We start from the raw sequence: 19,701 nt of genomic DNA, 5'->3' as shown, positions 1-19,701 counted from the left end.
AACGAATTTACCGGTATTTTCAAAAAGGACCTGTTCACACATACAACCTTTCCGGAAAATTGCCGGCAATTTTCCGGAAAGGTCTGTATGTGTGAAAGGGGCTATTGTCTTAAGATGATGTGTGACTGCTGGGTTTGCACTTCTTGTGTCTACTGCTTCTTCTTGTTGAATTGCTGAATGCCTTCTCAACTGTAATTCACTTTTGACAAAAATATGTTTTTATATTCGCCGTGGCGCAGTGAGTAGCATGTTTGTCTCACAAAAATAAGATCGCTGGTTCGAGCCTCGGCTGGCTTAGTTGGCATTTCTGTGTGGAATTCTCCTCGTGTTTGCATAGGTTTCCATCGGGTGCTCCGGTTTCCCCCACAAGTCCAAAGACATGGTACAGGTGAATTGGGTATGCTAAAATTGACCGTAGTGTATGATTGTGTGTGTAAATTAGTGTGTATGGGAGTTTCCCAGTGATGGGTTGCAGCTGGAAGGGCATCTGCTGCGTAAAATATATGCTGGATAAGTTGGCAGTTCATTTGACTGTGGCAACCCCAAATTAATGGAGGGACTAAGCCGAAAAGAAAATTAATGAATAAATGTAAATTTAATATTATGTGTTACTTAACAAAAAGGCTTTTTTTTTGAGACTTACTTTTTGAGTGCTTTGCACTTATCATTTATCTTTTTGAATCCCATTTTCCATAGAACACAGACACATTAATTACCCCTGAAGAACTTTTTGTTTGATTTTGGATGTAAATGATGTATTGTCTGTATTGGTGTTGTAAATAACAATAGAAAAACCTGATTATTTTATGGACTTATTTCTCTATACAGGGTGCCTGCAGGGTCTTAAAAAGTATTAAAAGTTAATATATCAATTATGAAAAAATTAAGGCCCTTAAAAGGTATTAAAAAGTCTTAATCGCATTTTTACTAGATCTTAACTTTTGTTCAGTCTTTGACCAAAGTGTTTGACTCAAAAGAAGCATAACTATATTCATTTTCCTCCTAAAATTTGCAATGACCTGCTCAATCCATGTGATTGGTTCAGGCCGGGGAGCATGCGGCCAAGCTCCACTGTCCAGGTGATGTCACGTAATTTGCGACAAACGCAGGATGGTGATGCGACGCTCTCCACATGTAGAGAAATCATAGAGCGAAACAGACGGTAAAATGGGAAAGTTTTGCTATTCTTGTCTGCCTATTCTTGGTTGGAAAAAGACAAGTTCAAACAGTTTCTGAAGCCTGTCGCTGAAAATAACTGTGTATTTTATTCTATCAAGCTTTGTTTCTTCCGAGCTTATCAGAGTCCTGTTGCACGGATGTGCTCCATTGATTTTTTTTTTAACTACAACAGTTTACTAACAACTGTTTATTAAGTTAAAGGTTTGAAACTGATTTGAACTTGAAGTGGAGATGAGGTCTTAGAATATTCTAAGAAGGTCTTTAAAAGGTTTAAAGAGGTATTAAAATTACCTTTAGGATTCCTGCATATACCCTGGTATATATTACTTATACAACATATTGTTTCAAACTACTAAAATGCCAAATAGAGTCCATGTGTTAAACTGCAGAGTTGAATTTCCAACATCAAAATCAGCGATCAAGATCCCATAATGCAATTCATAACCGTAAATAAATGGAAAACACCTGTGAATCACAAAATAAGGAAACTTAATTAACAGATAATGTTTTTAGTGTACAGTAGACAGATCATTTTTACCACAACAGTAATTTTGGATCCTTTAAGCTGGATGGGTGACTGTCTCTGGAATCGACTGATCGTCGAGGACTTATTCAACAGCCCTCTGAGCTGCACCACAAATGCCCACTCTGGGATTGTGTCTATATTCACCAGGAAGTCTGTTGTACCCACTGCTTTGATGGTTCCATTAACAACAGCAGATCCTGAAGCTTCAACTAGAAGCACATCCGTCACGGTGACTGAATCTCCTCCAGTCACAGAGACAAACAAAGTAGCATTCCGACCTTATCAGCAAATCACAAAAACACACGCATGAGACAAACAAAATAACATCAAAATGTACCCACATCACATTTCCAAATATGTTGTGGGGAATTTTACAGTCTACCCTTACAGAGAAACCCCATGAACTGCACATATGCAATCAAATATTGACATGAAATAAGTAAAACACATGTGAAAACACAAATGAAATACCTTTTCTTGCATGAACATGTTGCATAATAATCTTTTATACATGTGGCAGCATTCCAAGGCGGGAAGGCATTCCATTTAGAAATTTGGTACATGTAAATATATGCTAACTACATATGACATACAAGTTGATTTGGATTTGATATATATAAAATATATGTCATACGAGCAACATATATTTCAAGCATTGCATTTTTTTAACCATTGAAATTCCAAATATCTACATAACTACTGTATATAGCCTAGGTTCAAAAGTACTAGAATCATTTTGTCCGTGTTTTTTTTTTTTTTTTTTTGACAAATGTTTCACCATTTGATGGCATTTCTTGTGAGAGTATTGTAGTAAGCAAATATTCCTGTGGTTATCGTCAAAAATCGTTCTATTTTGTTGTACATGATTAAATTGTTATGTTATTTCAATTACGCTATCTGAAATCCATTTTATGAAGTGGACAAACACTGCCTCCAGAGTCTCCTCTTGAATCCTGATAGGGTAACCAGGTAACATGTTGGCTTTCCAATGTAGCCACAGTGTTAGCCTCAGCCAAAATGTTCCAAAACTGCACATTTTATATATTTAAAGTGTGATTTTTCATTTGATTGCACATGGTAAGCTCATGTGGTTTCTCTGTGGAGGGTAGTGACATTAAAATACATATTGAATATACATTAGTTGATGAAATATGCCTGCGACCCTACAGACAATGTTTTGTAGAATGAATAGATAGAGATGATGTTTTACCAGTGAAAGGACGGGTGTAACTCTGTCCCCATGAGTCTCCATGACCTCCCTGAAATATCTCCACAAAGTAAACAAGGACGTTCATGGAACTCTGACCTGTATTAATTACAGAAGTCATGAGTTATGGATAGGCATTTATTGTGCAAATAAGACCAACTCTTTCCATTGATGAGCTATAACAGTGAATATTCCATTTTATCATTGTACCATTTTTAATTTTGACCATCATGTCTCATGCAGAAATAACATTACCGATAACTTTTAAGGTGTAAGAGTTTGGGGAGTTAACAGTGATCTTCCATTCCCCTGTCAGGTTGTTAGAGTTGAGTTTTAGTCTCATTAGACTGTTTACAGTCAGGATGCTGCCAAGGGGACCAGCTGCCACTGAACTTGACTGAGAAACACCTGAAAATGCAAGCAGGCAAATAAATAGTTACATTAGAAGTGAGATACGCTATACAACAGATTATTTAATCATTCCTATTATTTAATGCCATCCCAGATACGGTATAAACAGGTTTATTTCTTAGATGAACACAAAACAAATGCTTTATATTAGAAAAATAAACCCAGTATGTGCAAGCAATCTTAGAACCCACAACAATGGTCAGCATTGGTCCAGCTAGTTGGTTTGTTGTGTTCCACACATTATTGCCTGTCAGGTTACCATCTGAGCTCATTAGTCCAATTCAACATGTCGAATCGGCGTTGGGCCATCGGTTGAAAAGAACGCTCTGACTGGTTATTCAGCAACGGAACCGAGTATGAGTGTGTGATGTAGTGAATGACTTAGCAAGTAAACAATTCAAGAAACACAAAGAGGCCAGACTGATAATCTATTAATCTGTATCTTTTGCAAGAAATGTATATCATTTGAGAAATGTAGCAAAATTGCAGTCATCTCTTTGTGTTCCCTCTTGACATAAATTGTTTACTTGCTAAGTCATTCACTACATCACACTTACACTCTGATTTGTTGCTAAATAACCAGTCAAATCACTCTTTTCAGGCGGTGGCCAAATGCTGATTTCACATGCTGAATTGGGCAGACACAATGTGACAACACGTCAAGAAGCGATGTGTGAAACACACAAAACCAACTAGCCTGATAGAAAGACCAAAAGATGTATTTGTACATGAAAATGCCACTGCGTCTCAGTTATCCACTTATGATTAAATCACTGAAGGCCTACGCTTTTGACTGATAGATAAAGCACACAGTAGCTGAGCCCAGTGTTCACAGATGTGGAGGCTCACCTGTAGGGCTGTAGAGAGTAAAGACTGGAGAGTCTCCTGTGATGTACACAATCACATTAGACAGAGTGGAATCCAACACAAAAGAGAAGCTTTCTGTTTGGGACGCATTTCTATTGACTTGAAGAATAGTCACCTTCAAGAGAAACAAGTTTTAGGATATTTTGAGAGTAATAGAGATCATTATGATGGGCGAACTGCCAAGAACAGCAAAGTAAAAATGAAAGCAGGGTTGTCTGAACCTCTTCCTGGAGGGACACATTTCTGGAGTTTTGCACTAATGCTCATTCAACACATATGAACCAGTTAATCAAGTTCTGCCGGATTCACGGTGCATTCCAAACAGGATATTGTTCTCCAAACAGCGCTTTAGAGTGAAAACAGTTGTGGCTGCCATATGGAACTGTAATTCCAAACCAAAGTGCTCAAAACTAGCCACTTCACAGAGCCCTTCAGAATAAAGGTTTTTGAAGGCTACAAATAATGGGCACTTTGGCCCCTTGTGAATGTTGTTTGGTGTCGAATAGCACATTGCATTTTGAAGGGCTCATCCTTATGCCGTAATCTCTTCCAAGTCATCACTCTGTACACTATCTGACAAAAGTCTTATGCAAGTTTGAGGAACAACAAATAATATCTTGACTTCTAGTTGATCATTTGATATCAGAAGTGGCTAATATGAAAGGCAAATGTGTCTAGATTACACTTATTTTACCTAAATAAAATATGGTCACGCCTTGATTTTTAATTATTTAGTTTGGACTGTAAGGTCTGACTTTGCATAGACAAAAGTCTTGCCACTTAACAGAAATAATGTCCAGTATAGAATATAAAGTCATGGTGCAGTGGAAAAAGAATTCATACTGTGTATGACGCCCATGAACTTGAAGGACTGCATCCATACATCTCTGCAATGACTCAAATAACTTATTAATAAAGTCACCAGGAATGGCAAAGAAAGTGTTCTTGCAGGACTCCCAGCGTTCATCAAGATTCTTTGGATTCCTCTTTTATGCGTCCTCCTCCATCTTACCCCAGACATGCTCAATAATGTTCATGTCTGTGACTGGGCTGGACAATCCTGGAGCACCTTGACATTCTTTGCTTTTAGGAACTTTAATGTAAAGGCTGAAGTATGAGAAACAGCGCTATCCTGCTGGAGAATTTGCCCTCTCCTGTGGTTTGTAATGTATTGGGCAGCACAAATGTCTTGCCATCCATTCTGTAGATCTCTTGCACGTCCCCATACTGAATGTAACCTCAAACCGTGATTTTTCCTTCACCAAACTTGACTGATTTCTGTGAGAACCTTGGGTCCATGTGGGTTCCAATACGTCTTCTGCAGTATTTGTGATGATTGGGACGCAGTTCAACAGATTATTCATCTGAAAAATCTACCTTCTGCCACTTTTCCAAATGATCAACTAGAAGTCAAGTTTTTATGTGTTGCTCTTACAACTGGGATCAATGACAAGACTTTGGTAATGCAGTGTATTGTAAACCATTCAAAGGTTTTAGGGCATAAAGATCGACCTTTCTGAATGAAATGCAGTGAATCTCACTAGAAATTCCTAGGCAAGAGTATTGGAGCTAAAATCTACTGGATACTGGCCTTCCAGGTGTAGGATTTGTCATCTCTGAATTAGCAGATTAGGATATAAACTATTGTTGGAACATACCTGACCTGAAGTTATTTCATCTCCAATAAGTGTAATGGCCTGAGATACTGTAGACAATGTGACCTCAATGGTCTGTCCACCAGAAATATGGGCCAGGTCTCTGTACAGCTGTATGTCTGACTGAGACAATGCTTTTGATGATGAGGCACGTGATAAAGTGGGGTTTGTTAGCAGGAAATTGACCTAGAATTTGAAAAGAGAAAGTTTCAAGGGTTAGTTCATCCAAAAAATAAAAGTGTTATTAATTAATCACCCTCATGTCATTCCAATCCCATTAGACATTTCTTCATCTTCTAAACACCAATAAAGATATTCAAGGTAAAATCTGAGAGCTCTCTCATCCACCAATGCCAGCTACAGTTCTTAGGCCAGAAAAGAAACCAAAAACGCTGTAAAATTTGTGTGTTCATTACAACAGACAATACAATTCTTGCATGTTGTGCTACTGACTTGGATGCCGATATATCATACTGCTGATAGTAAACATGCACCCTGATGACCTGACTTGGCAAAGAAGACATTAGCGAAAATTAAGTTGTTTTACAATAGGGGGATGGTGCAAAAAAGACTTCCCCGAGCTTCATTTGGTTACAATTAAACCACTGATGTCCTTTGGAAAGTTCTGACAGTGTTTTTGAATTTTCTGGACTTTGATCTTCTCTGCACCATTGTTGTCTATGGAAGCTCCTGGAGTTTATCTAAGATGTCTTAATTGGTGTTCTGAATGTAAGTTCTCATGGGATTGGAACAATAATTAATAAAATGTTCAGTTTTGTGTGAACTAACCCATTAAGGTACCTGTAGACTGAGTCTAACCAAAAAAACAAACCACTGGCTTTTGCTGTCACTCACTTTTGATTTGGTGCTTTGTATCATGGCTTCAACTGAGCTTTTTAATTGTGAGTCCTTTGCTGGACCATCAGTGTAAACAAAAATGTCTGATGACGGAGGAACTCTTGTCAGTGCCAACTAGATTCATAAAGCAATGAAGCAGAAAACAAAGACATTTTAAAATTCTATGGTGACTTTCTTTCACATTATTGTCTTAAATATGTAAACAAATATTTGTTTTGCTGTGCAATAATTTCAGTGTGAATGAAGGTTAACATCTTGACATTGAGAACACACACACCAGCAGTGCTGACAGGCACATCCCTGGGTTTGAATTAACCAATAATGAAAGAGAATTGATCTGCTCTTTGAATGTTTCTGCATTGCTAGTTTTTATCAGAGATCCGGCATCTGCAATTAAATGACACAAACACATCACTATAGTGCACTTTAACAACAACATGCACATCTTCAACATGGATGGTGACTGCTCTACATAGAGTTTAGATGCAAAAACCTATAAGTGCCCTCTGAAATTTTCATCTAAAATTAATATTTTTACAAGTACATGCCAACTTACACTAACCATAACCTCAACCGAACAGTCCACTCATAATCTATTGAGAATTAGTTGGCAATTAAATGTAACTTAGATTCACAAAATGCGTTAAAGAGACCATCAAAATAAAGTGATACCAAAATTTCAGACGACAGTTAGGGATTTTTACATCTGAACTCTTCATATCTCACCCTACATCATGTTATCTTCTTTAACCATTATAGCATTATAATATGGTGCAAGCAATGAAATCAAATACAAAAAAGCTTTTCAACTACTTCGGAGATGAGTTTAAATGTTTAAGCATTCATTCATTGCTATTGTATCACACTGATATCATCCTTACCATGGACACTTTTCTTTCGTAATCTACCTTCTTGGAAGAAGAATTATTACAGAGTTTAAATGTGTTTAATATACTTTATTATAGAACAAACATCGCTGTTAGTATAACAAAGAGATTTGATTAAGGGTGGTGTCATCTTTTATTACTTTATATATATTAAACCAGTGGTTCTCAAACTTTTTTCACCAAGTACAACCTCAGAAAAAAAATTGATTCTCTAAGTACCACCATGACCTTTTAACATTGGGATATAAAAATACAGGATACGCCCCAACAACCATTATAAATATGTGGAGGAAATTAGCTTTAAATGATAGAATGCATAACAAACATTAGCAAAATTAAAAATAAAAGAAAAGATTTACTGATCACATCGGTGTCATCATACATATTAAAGGGTTAAAAGTGTATAATTTTTTTTCTTTAATTATTCAGCGATTCCTCAGAGTACCACTAGAGGGAAGCCTGTCACTGTGTACCAAAGTTCGAGAATTGTATTAAACACTATATCATAATACAGCCATTCTTATTTTGTCTGATTTGCGTAGTATCTTTTTGAATATAAATAAATAAAAATATTTCACTTTTCTTTGTGAACATTCTAGCTAAGGCATATTAAGATGAGATTGATCTGAGGTTTTTGTTAAAGCATAATCTCGCATAAACACATGTGTTAAAGGGATAGTTCACCCCAAAATTAAAAAATACTCTTTATTTACTAAGAAACCAGTAACCGTTGACTTCTACAGTTCTGGGTGAACTATCCCTTCACCAACATTTTACATCATTAATACATTACGGTAATCGACTTAACGAAACGATCACCATCATTCTCTGCTACTAGTTCTAAAGTGACATTTTGAAATAAACAAAGGAGGCTTTTGCTCAGCTGTTAAACAGGTCCCATTGACTTATTGTATAAATGCCACACCACACTTGTAACACTGCAATATGGCAGTACAGTATATCAGAACAGCTGTGAGTAGTACCTAGTAACAAATCACATTGCCTTGATACTTTTGGGATCATGCTTTTGAAGTATTAGGTCATCTGTTCAAATGTGTTCATGCACATTATGCTTACCCAGATCACTAAATAGGACGAGCATGTATTCTGAAGGTTCCTCTGATGTTCCTATTATGCTGTCTATGAAGCTGAACAACATTGTCTTGGCCTCAGCTATGTAAGCAGACAAACTGCCAGTGCTGTCGAACACAATAGCCAGAACTGAGGTCTGAGTGAGGCCCATCAATCTGAGAAAAAAAACAGCAGACAATATGGATTTATTAAAGCAACAATATACTCCATGTTGACCTAGATGTTTGCATCATTAGCTAGAGAGATGTTAAAAAGAGTTGCTAAAAAAATACATAAATTCTGTTATCCTTTAATACTTGTTTCAAACCTTTATTCATTTTTTCGGTCACACTTTTTTTTGATGGTCAGTTTGTTAAATTAATTTTCATTACATCATGCCAAGGTGGTTCATTCCGCTGTGGCAACCCCAGATAAATAAATGGACTGAGCTAAAAAAAAAAAAAAATGAATGGATACATCATGCCAACTAATTCTCATAAGATTATATGTAGACTGTTAGGTTTAGGGTTAGGGTTGGGGTTAGAGTTGGTGTAAGTCAGGCGTGACCAACCCTGTTCCTGGCGATCGACCTTCCTGCAGATTTCAATTGCAACCCATATCAAACACACCTGCCTGTAATTATCAAGTGCTGTTTAGGCCTTAATTAATTGGTTCAGGTGTGTTTGATCAGGGTTGGAGCTGAACTTTGCTGGTAGGTCAATCTCCAGGAACAGGGTTGAGCACCACTCATGTAAGTTGACATGTACTTGCAAAGTTTCTTATAGTCAGTTAAATGTCTGCTGAAGGAGCAATATCTACAGATGTTATACTCAAGTGGACCATCAAAATAAAGTGTTACTGTTTTTTAATTCTGCTGAACACAAATGACTTTTTGAAAAAAACCTGGAAACCTGTTACCATTGGCTTAGTATTTGTATTTGATCATAGTATTTGTCTATAGAATTAGTTTTTCCTACAATGGACAATGATCGGTGTTCAGCTTTCTTTAAAATATCTTCTTTTGTTTTCATGAGAAGAAACAAACCCAAGGGTTTTGAACCAATTATGAGAAAATACTGATTGAATTTACATTTTGGGGTGAACTATCCCTTTAAGGAGAATAATATCTGATGGAATGACTCTATTACAAAATATGGACCCATGCATAAATATAGATTGAGTAGCATAAAGTACCGCAGAAAGGCTAGGTCGCCTACGGCCAGTCGGATGTCTTCCAGCATCTCCATTGTAGCATTAATGGCCATGTTAGCAGCCCGCTGATGAAGGAAGCCATGACTTGAGGCAATGTCATCTTTATTGATTCCTCCAGTGGGTTCTGTGTAACTGGTTCTGTCAAAAAAGCCACCATGGCTGCACTTGCCTGAGAGAGAGTTAAATGCACTTTTATTTAAGCCAGGTGTTTGAGAACTTTTGAGAACTTTTTTTTGAGATCTTTCTTGAGATGTAGAATCAAAATGTTCTTAAAAACACATATTGAAAGTTACAGAACTTTAAAGTAACCCACTTAAAAAAATTTAATTCTGTCATGGTTCTGTCAAGTTTTACTATGGTAATATACAGTATATGAATGTGGCAATGTTGATGTGTTTAGTCTTGGCTGCATAGATCTGCTATGCTGCTGCTGCTTTGATGCCTTATGTTTTATTATTATTATTGATTATTATATGCTACAGGCATCACAATGGCTCAGTGGCTAGCACTGTTGCCTCACATCAAGAAGTCCCGGCTGGACCAGTTGGCATTTCTGTGTGGAGTTTGTATGTTCTCCCTGTGTTTGCATGGGTTTCCTTTGGGTGCTCCAGTTTCCCCCACAGTCTAAAGACATGCTGTATAGGTGAATTAGATTGTCTGTAGTGTAAGAATGAGAAAGTATGGGTGTTTCCATAGAACATATGCTGGAATCATTGGAGGTTCACACCACTGTGGCAACCTCTGAAATAAAAACTGACCCGAATGAAAATTAAAGAATGAATTATATACTTCTGCCAGAATTCACAGACATGCAAACTAAGAAATTTAACACACTGCAGCCAACGTAGCAAATCCAAACACAGGTGGAGCTGGGGTGGAGGAGGGTCTCTAAAAACCCCTATTTAAAATGTTGAGGAGCAGCTCATTTGCTGTTCAACCACAGCTTAACCAATCACCTGTGTCATTTAGTTAAGGAGCAGTGAACTTTCAGCCTGCGCACACAGAGTTTATGACAGAACTTTTGTATTTACAATGGTCCAGGTGTGATTAAGAGCTTCATTCTCTCCCTGGAGATTCAGCAGAAGAATTGCATTGAGACTGTTCGAATTTAACCATTAAAGTCAAAGCATTATTTAAACCAACAAGTGCGCTTGAGAGGCTAAGCTTACTTACCTGCAGGTTTTTTTGGAGTAATAAGCGAGAAATATCCTGAGGTCAGTAGTTTCTGTTGTATAATCTCTGGCAAAATGTTGTCAGTGCAGTCGTCTCCAACACAGCTTTTGCATGTTTTTGTATTAGGACCTAGATATCCAGCCATACATCCAGAAAGACATAATCATACGATCATGGACAGTTAGAAAGACTATAAGATATAGTGCTAAGAAAGCTAATTTAATTTTGAGATGAAAACTTGCATTACTTTATAAACAACTATACCTGCTAGATTACTGAGAGGAAGCTCAGGTTTAATCAGGGTGCTGTAAGGATCTGTGCTTCCTAGTTCCACCCAGTTACTGTGACTATAGAAATCCTGTGAACAAAAACACATTCCTGCAACATCGGCTCCTCCTGAAAATGTAGCCCTATATACGTTTCTGGAAATCACAAATTATGTGGCCAGAATTACGTATGGCTGCAATTCATCATTAAAACCAACGCTACAGGGCAGTATGACATCATTCCTTTTCCTGCTTACCAGCTGACCCCTTACCAATGAAAGCTGAAAACATAACACTGTCGGTTGGGTTTAGAGAAGTGGTGTTTAGGTCAATAGGTGCTTTTTAAAATACTATGGGTGGGGGGATCGGTTGGTTGGTCAGTCAGTCAGTAAGTCAACAGCTTCCTCTAGTGGATTTATGTGAGAACAGCAGGTGCACATGGCACATTCAAGAAAAAATTTGAGATCTCAAAGAGTACACAGCTGCCTCTGTTGGATTCACAAAAACAAAAACTGCAAAAAAATACGTAGCTCCTGGGACGTAATTTGCACTGTCCAGAAATGTAAATAGGTGTACGTAATCAGAATGAGCCTGGGTTGCATATATTTGTTACAATTCGTAATGCATTCATAAATACTACTCTGGCAGAAAGTCCCACAAACACAATAAAAATAGTTACTCAGGGATTTTCATTGTATGAGGCCAGCATAAGTATGTTCTTCATGACCAACTTACCTGTAAAGTGTGGCATACAGTCCCCAGGCTGGTGCGGGCAGCCAAGTAGTTCCCCTGTTTTACACTGACTTTTACAGCGGTCATACCCTGAGTGATGAGATCCCGTCCATTTTTGAAATCTTCTTCATCGAAATGATGAGCAGTACTGAATTGCTTTCTATCCACAGCCGCATTGCTAAGAGTCGCCTGGACTATAACCGCTGTAAAAGTGGGTATTTTTAACAGGGTTGAATATGCATTTGAGCAGGCTCTTTCAACAATACTTGCTGTCAGTTTGCTGTTGATCTGTAGAAAAGAACAAAATATAAGCATATGCAGAAACACTTTAGAACAAGTTGTATTTATGATTTTTAAACTTCTCTGTTAGCTACCAATAAATGTATAATGAATATTCACAATGATATAGCTGGTCCAGGTTTGCAGAAAATGTCAAGTAAAGTGACGTAATCAACCTTACAAAGTATCATGAGTCTTTGGATTGTGGGGGAAACCTGAGCACCCGGAGGAAACCCACGCAAACACAGAGAGAACATACAAACTCCACACAGAAACACCAACTGACCTAGCCGAGACTCGAACCAGTGACCTTCTTGCTGTGAGGCGACAGCACTACATACTGCGCCACTGCATTGCCCATGCTTTTCTCGTTACTTAAAAATAATTTAAATGGATTTTAAAAGTGGGTCAAGATAGGCCAAACTTACGTGGCCCACATATATTTATTCAACATCTAGACCAAACACTACATTTGAAATCTGGCCCAAGTTGTGAGTGCCACCAATAAAACGATGCCAAACCCAGGCCATGTTCAGCCCACATGCTGTATACATGCCAGTGCCGGAAGAATGTCCACTGTACCAGCTTTATGCCAAATCTGGGTCATAATTCTTTGCTACCTGGGTGGTTATGTATTGTAGATACATGTAGAAGGTACTGAATTGGGATGAGGTCTGTCATATTTAATGTTTGAAGAATCAGCATGCACCCTCAATAAAAGTATATGGGATTTTTTTCACAGATTTAATTGTCTGTCTAACCCAAGTTAGAAAAGATATGTTGTTTAGAATGGAAGGTCTGAAGTTTGGTCGTTGTTGCGTGAAAATCTTGAAGAAGATACTTTTTAAAATTTAGTAAGATTTTTAAAAAAGAAGCTCAAACAGGGTTTCCGTTTCATAAATTTGTCCAGCCAATAATAACTGACAGGAGAATCAGAAAGGGCCTTTACTATAGTGAAAACAAAAGTCCAAATTCTAACACGTTTTCTAATAATGGCAAATTTTTCAGTTGTGAGCTTACGTGTGTGTGTGTGTGTGTGTGTGTGTGTGTGTGTGTGTGTGTGTGTGTGTGTGTGTCCTCTTAAAAACATTATTCTCATGTTCAGTACAGTGAGCAGTAGTCTGTATCCCTTGGTTGTCTCACTTTTTATATAATAATTTTGTTCAAATGTCTCAACTGGTGTTGACAAAGTCTGATAAGGATTAACCATTTTATCCCACATGCAAAAAATGTATGTCCTGTGAAGGAATATAAACTACAGCCTAACTGAAAGGTAAACGCTGATTTTCCTGCCCAAAATCTGTTCAGTTTACATTAAACCCTTTGTCAATTCACAAATTAGTTCACACCCATATTGTTTTCTTACAAGTAGTGTGACGTTTTGTCCTCTGGAAGTGGCTGTTTTAAGACACACTTGCGCCATCTTGCGGAGGAAAGCTTCTTCAGTAATTTGCTGATGTGTGAGGGATCCTTCAGAAGAAAATATCTTGAATGCTGAAGTCTGAGGAGACTGATAGAGCGCCCCCAAGAGGAGAAACACAGCCACTACAACCACAGACACCATGACTGTTCACAACTGTGGGCATAGTCAAAACAAGTATAAATTTAGATTATTTTGTTCAGCAAGTTAAGAAACTTGAACCTACATAGTTAATTTTGTTTTTAAATTGAACTCTTTGAAAAAAAATATCTGACAACAATCTGACAAGTGTCATCTTTAAAATGAAGAGCATACTTAGATCTTATATCCAATGTATTGAGGTTTTGGACAAGGTAATTTCAGTTCTGTGTCCCAAACAGTATCACAGTACATATCAGAGAGTACATATCATGGACAGTTAAGGGGTTAAATCTCAGGTCATGCAGCACAGTACTAATAAGCTAGAGAGTTTACCATGTCTGTCAGATCAACGAAAAGTCTGAAATTACATATTCTTTTGTACAGTGGCAGAGAGAGCTTAACGCGCTGCAATTTAAGAAAGCACATGCAATTACACAAAACACCAACAAATAAAGAAACGATCTTCATCAATTTGACAGCACACGTGCTGCAAATCAGTCACAACACAAACAACTGAAGAGACGCGCTGCAAATCCATCACAAAACAAACAACTGAAGAAACGCTCTGCAAATCATGCTTGGACCCCAAAGCATGTGACACTATACTCGTGCCTGTCATCCGGGGCGAGGAAACTACCGCATCCAGAAACGCATCGAAACAACATCTTTAAAAAGACGCGCTGCACAACCTTGTGCTCTCTTAGGGAATTCTGCTCTTTGTAGAAACTGCTCTTTTAGATCACCAGCGAAACACCAAGGGGACGGGAAACCCAGCTCAACCACTGCTAAAACGTCTTCTCCCGCACTGGTGAAGGAAATGCTTTCTTCAACATTGGAAGTCAGCTCAAGAGAAAGGTTCTTCAGTCTCAGATCGGGTCTGAAGCAACAATTCTGATGAGCGGACTCACACAGCCGACTGATATAGGCCTAATTGGCTCATCATTTTCAGCTTTGGAGCTAAGCTCCGCCAATTCAATTGGCATTTCATTGGCCCGTTTTCATATCTTAAGAAGTGATTGGTCGTCTAAAGCACTCCCAAAGTCTGTTTATACAGACACTGACAGACATCATTTCAGCATCTTATTAAAAGTAAAATTTTACAGTAAATGCGCATTTAAAACATTAGAAGATATAAATCTAATAGTTTTCTACTGTTGATAATATAACAACTTACTTCTCTGCATTTCCTTGCAAACACTGAATCACCATAGCAATGGTAGACACAAGCTAACAGACAAGAGATTTGTTATTGTTTGTAAAGCTGATCTGCTGCTATGGTGGAAGGCACGATGATGTCATTCCAAAGCACTATTTCCTTGGATGCTGTATAACACTCTATTATAAACTATTTATATAAATAAATATATATTATTTAATCGAGTATTCTGCCAATGCTTTTTTTCTCATATTTACAAGGGTATTTCTATCTGCTCTATTGCTGTGTACTACCCACTAGTACCACAAACAACTGAAGAAACGCACTGCAAATCAGTCACAACACAAACAACTGAAGAAACGCACTGCAAATCAGTCACAACACAAACAACTGAAGAAACGCACTGCAAATCAGTCACAACACAAACAACTGAAGAAACGAACTGCAAATCAGTCACAACACAAACAACTGAAGAAACGCACTGCAAATCGGTCACAACACAAACAACTGAAGAAACGCACTGCAAATCAGTCACAACACAAACAACTGAAGAAACGCACTGCAAATCAGTCACAACACAAACAACTGAAGAAACGCACTGCAAATCAGTCACAACACAAACAACTGAAGAAACGCACTGCAAATCAGTCACAATACAAACAACTGAAGAAACGCACTGCAAATCAGTCACAACACAAACAACTGAAGAAACGCACTGCAAATCGGTCACAACAGAAAAAATTGAAGAAACTCACTCCGAATCGGTCACAACACAAACAACTGAAGAAACGCACTGCAAATCAGTCACAACACAAACAACTGAAGAAACGCACTGCAAATCAGTCACAAAACAAACAACTGAAGAAACGAACTGCAAATCAGTCACAACACAAACAACTGAAGAAACGCACTGCAAATCAGTCACAACACAAACAACTGAAGAAACGCACTGCAAATCAGTCACAACACAAACAACTGAAGAAACGCACTGCAAATCAGTCACAACACAAACAACTGAAGAAACGAACTGCAAATCAGTCACAACACAAACAACTGAAGAAACGCACTGCAAATCAGTCACAACACAAACAACTGAAGAAACGCACTGCAAATCAGTCACAACACAAACAACTGAAGAAACGCACTGCAAATCAGTCACAACACAAACAACTGAAGAAACGAACTGCAAATCAGTCACAACACAAACAACTGAAGAAACGCACTGCAAATCAGTCACAACAGAAACAACTGAAGAAACGAACTGCAAATCAGTCACAACACTAACAACTGAAGAAACGTACTACAAATTGGTCACAACACAAACAACTGAAGAAACGCACTGCAAATCAGTCACAACACAAACAACTGAAGAAACGCACTGCAAATCAGTCACAAAACAAACAACTGAAGAAACGCACTGCAAATCAGTCACAACAGAAACAACTGAAGAAACTCACTTCGAATCGGTCACAACACAAACAACTGAAGAAACGCACTGCAAATCAGTCACAACACAAACAACTGAAGAAACATACTGCAGTCACAACACAAACAACTGAAGAAACGCACTGCAAATCAGTCACAACACAAACAACTGAAAAAACGCACTGCAAATCAGTCACAACACAAACAACTGAAGAAACGCACTGCAAATCAGTCACAACACAAACAACTGAAGAAACTCACTGCAAATCAGTCACAACACAAACAACTGAAGAAACGCACTGCAAATCAGTCACAACACAAACAACTGAAGAAACGCACTGCAAATCAGTCACAAAACAAACAACTGAAGAAACGCACTGCAAATCAGTCACAACAGAAACAACTGAAGAAACTCACTCCGAATCGGTCACAACACAAACAACTGAAGAAACGCACTGCAAATCAGTCACAACACAAACAACTGAAGAAACATACTGCAGTCACAACACAAACAACTGAAGAAACGCACTGCAAATCAGTCACAACACAAACAACTGAAAAAACGCACTGCAAATCAGTCACAACACAAACAACTGAAGAAACGAACTGCAAATCAGTCACAACACAAACAACTGAAGAAACGCACTGCAAATCAGTCACAACACAAACAACTGAAGAAACGCACTGCAAATCAGTCACAACACAAACAACTGAAAAAACGCACTGCAAATCAGTCACAAAACAAACAACTGAAGAAACGCACTGCAAATCAGTCACAACACAAACAACTGAAGAAACGCGCTGCAAATCAGTCACAACACAAACAACTGAAGAAACGCACTGCAAATCAGTCACAACACAAACAACTGAAGAAACGCGCTGCAAATCGGTCACAACACAAACAACTGAAGAGATGTGCTGCAAATTTGTCACAACACTTGCAAATATCCACGTAACACAACGGAAATGTATCTGGGGACCCAAAACCATGACGGACCGTGCTGAGATATGAATGTGTTTTTATGTCGCCTGTGGTCATGACACTGTGACTGCTGCTCAGAGAAGTGATAGGTGGTTTTTGAAAGGTGATCTGTTTTTCATTTATTTTAATATCCTGATTACACGACATATTAACATCCATATTTTAGCAGGGTCCGTCATGTTTTTGGGTCCCCTTGAAAGATTTCCGTTGTGCTGCGTGGATATTTGCAAGTGTTGTGACCGATTTGCAGCGCGCTTCTTCATTTGTTTGTGTTGTGAGAATTTGCAACACATGTGCTGTCAAATTGACGGAGATCGTTTCTTTATTTGCTGGTGTTTTGTGTAATTGCAAGTGTTTTCTTAAATTGCAGCGCTTTAAGCTCTTTCGGCCACCATACTTTTGGTATGTTACTATTTTGATTAATAATTGTTTGTCTAGTTAATAATTGTCTTGTAAATTGTGTTACAACTTACAAGGTATTTTCTACATAGTATAAATGTGAATGTAATAAGGATTTACTACAGGCGCAATATTATGTTAGTCTGCTTTTTAAAATTGAAATATAGTAATTTTGTCACTATTGTTTTGGTCAACTTTTAAAGAAAATTTTCTCCATTTTTAAATTACAATAGTTAAATCTTGGCCAAGTATTTTTTTAACAAATACATATTTTTTGTACTTTTTAACTTGTTTGATTAAAGTGTAAATTTTTACACAACAATAAATACCCTTGTTTAATGTAGCATTACACAATTGCAAAAGCAAAGATATATATTCATTACCTTAGCAGATTTTGTACAAGAATAAATATACAAATTTTATTTAAAGACACAGATTTGGTATACTTTCACCTAATACAGTGTGTGATTTCAGATGCATAAAAAAGCATTTTTAAATAACAACTTTTAAAGGTGATTTGTATCAATTTTTTTTATTTTTCTGAACCCTCAAATTCCAGATTTTCAATAGTTCTATCTCGGACAAATATTATGCTAACAAATATTTTTTGTCCGTTTTAACTTGTTTAATAAAATTGTGATTTTCTACACAACAAAAATTCCTTGTTAAATGTAACATTACAAAACTGCAAAAGCAAAGATATATCTTCATTCACTTGAAGCAGATTTTATACGAGAATATATATGCAAACTTTGTTTGAATTCACAGACTAGATATTCTTTCACATGTTACATGTGTCACACAAATCTTGTAAGACTTCTGGCAAGAAAAGAGATTGCATAATTGAAAAAAAAAGATTTAAAAAAAAAAAAAGGAAATTATGAAAAATGTCACTTACTTTACGTTTAATAACTTATTTAAGCATAGCACTACTGTAACTTACCGAAATGAATTCACCCAGACTGTTTATGGTCTAATGAACCTAAAGAAAGTGGGAGCAAAAAAGAAAGTAAAGCTCACTTTGTCAGGTTCGTGCAAGTTTACCTGCCTTTTACAAATAGATATGCTTTGACCTGGAATGAAGACAGATTTCATTCCCCCACACCCACTTGGTCTTCAGAAGGACTGAAACTCTTGCTAGTGCTTTTTGATTATGGAACCACATTTTTGAAAAACCTGTTGGATGAGAGCTAAAAGTTTAGTTTATGGGTGAGCGATATGGATTTGTTTTATAGAATAAATAAAAATCACAGTTTTTTATATAGATTTGTTTAATATTCCATATTACTGAGTTTTAAAATTGTCACATGACACCATACGCACAGAAACCACTGGAATATTTCTAAAGTAATGATTCAATTCAGGTTATCTTTATTTCTATAGCGCTTTTACAATGTAGATTGTGTCAAAGCAGCTTAACTTAGAAGTTCTAGTAAATTGTAACTGCTTCAGTCCAGTTTTCAGAATTGAAGGTAAGTTTAGTTCAGCTCAGTGTGGTTTAATTTTCACTGCTGAAATCAAAACACTGAAGAGCAAATCCACCGAAGCACAGCTCTACAAGTCCCAAACCAAGCAAGCTAGTGATGACAGTAGTGAGGAACAAACTTGACGTGAAGGAATAAGTGAAGGAAAAAAAACCTTGAGAGAAACCAGGCTCTGTTGGGTACGACCATTTCTACTCTGGTCAAACTTCTTTTGCAGAGCTGCAGTCTAGGCGATGAAGGCTGGTGAACGCTGGATGTCCATCATGGAGAACTGCAGGCGGGTGTTCAGGCACCCACGCGATCAATGCAGAGACTCGTTTGTCACTGGGCCTTTCAGGAATCAGTCTCACGCTCTCCGCTCCTTCATGACC

General features: G+C 37.5%; 1 protein-coding gene across 5 annotated transcripts in view; it reads right to left on the bottom strand.

Annotated features, from left to right (window-relative positions):
- Positions 1-19,701, bottom strand: part of vwa10.1 (von Willebrand factor A domain containing 10, tandem duplicate 1) — a 31,107-nt gene that overhangs the window by 2,854 nt on the left and 8,552 nt on the right. The window contains exons 1-15 of one of the 5 annotated variants that reach the window (XM_073952937.1): positions 18,920-19,022; positions 18,790-18,828; positions 13,690-13,899; positions 12,048-12,332; positions 11,311-11,404; positions 11,047-11,175; positions 9,856-10,042; positions 8,668-8,837; positions 6,981-7,090; positions 6,701-6,817; positions 5,849-6,031; positions 4,173-4,305; positions 3,168-3,320; positions 2,916-3,011; positions 1,718-1,983 (exon numbers count right to left, since the gene is read on the bottom strand). In XM_073952937.1, the coding sequence (XP_073809038.1) occupies positions 1,718-1,983; positions 2,916-3,011; positions 3,168-3,320; positions 4,173-4,305; positions 5,849-6,031; positions 6,701-6,817; positions 6,981-7,090; positions 8,668-8,837; positions 9,856-10,042; positions 11,047-11,175; positions 11,311-11,404; positions 12,048-12,332; positions 13,690-13,887 (2,121 nt within the window). In that variant the 5' untranslated portion in view covers positions 13,888-13,899; positions 18,790-18,828; positions 18,920-19,022. The other 4 variants (XM_073952944.1, XM_021476833.3, XM_073952931.1 and 1 more) reach the window with 4 other exon arrangements.

Source organism: Danio rerio, chromosome 1, assembly GCF_049306965.1.
Source record: "Danio rerio strain Tuebingen ecotype United States chromosome 1, GRCz12tu, whole genome shotgun sequence".
Taxonomy (NCBI): domain Eukaryota; kingdom Metazoa; phylum Chordata; class Actinopteri; order Cypriniformes; family Danionidae; genus Danio; species Danio rerio.
This window is presented reverse-complemented; position numbering and strand designations above follow the sequence as displayed.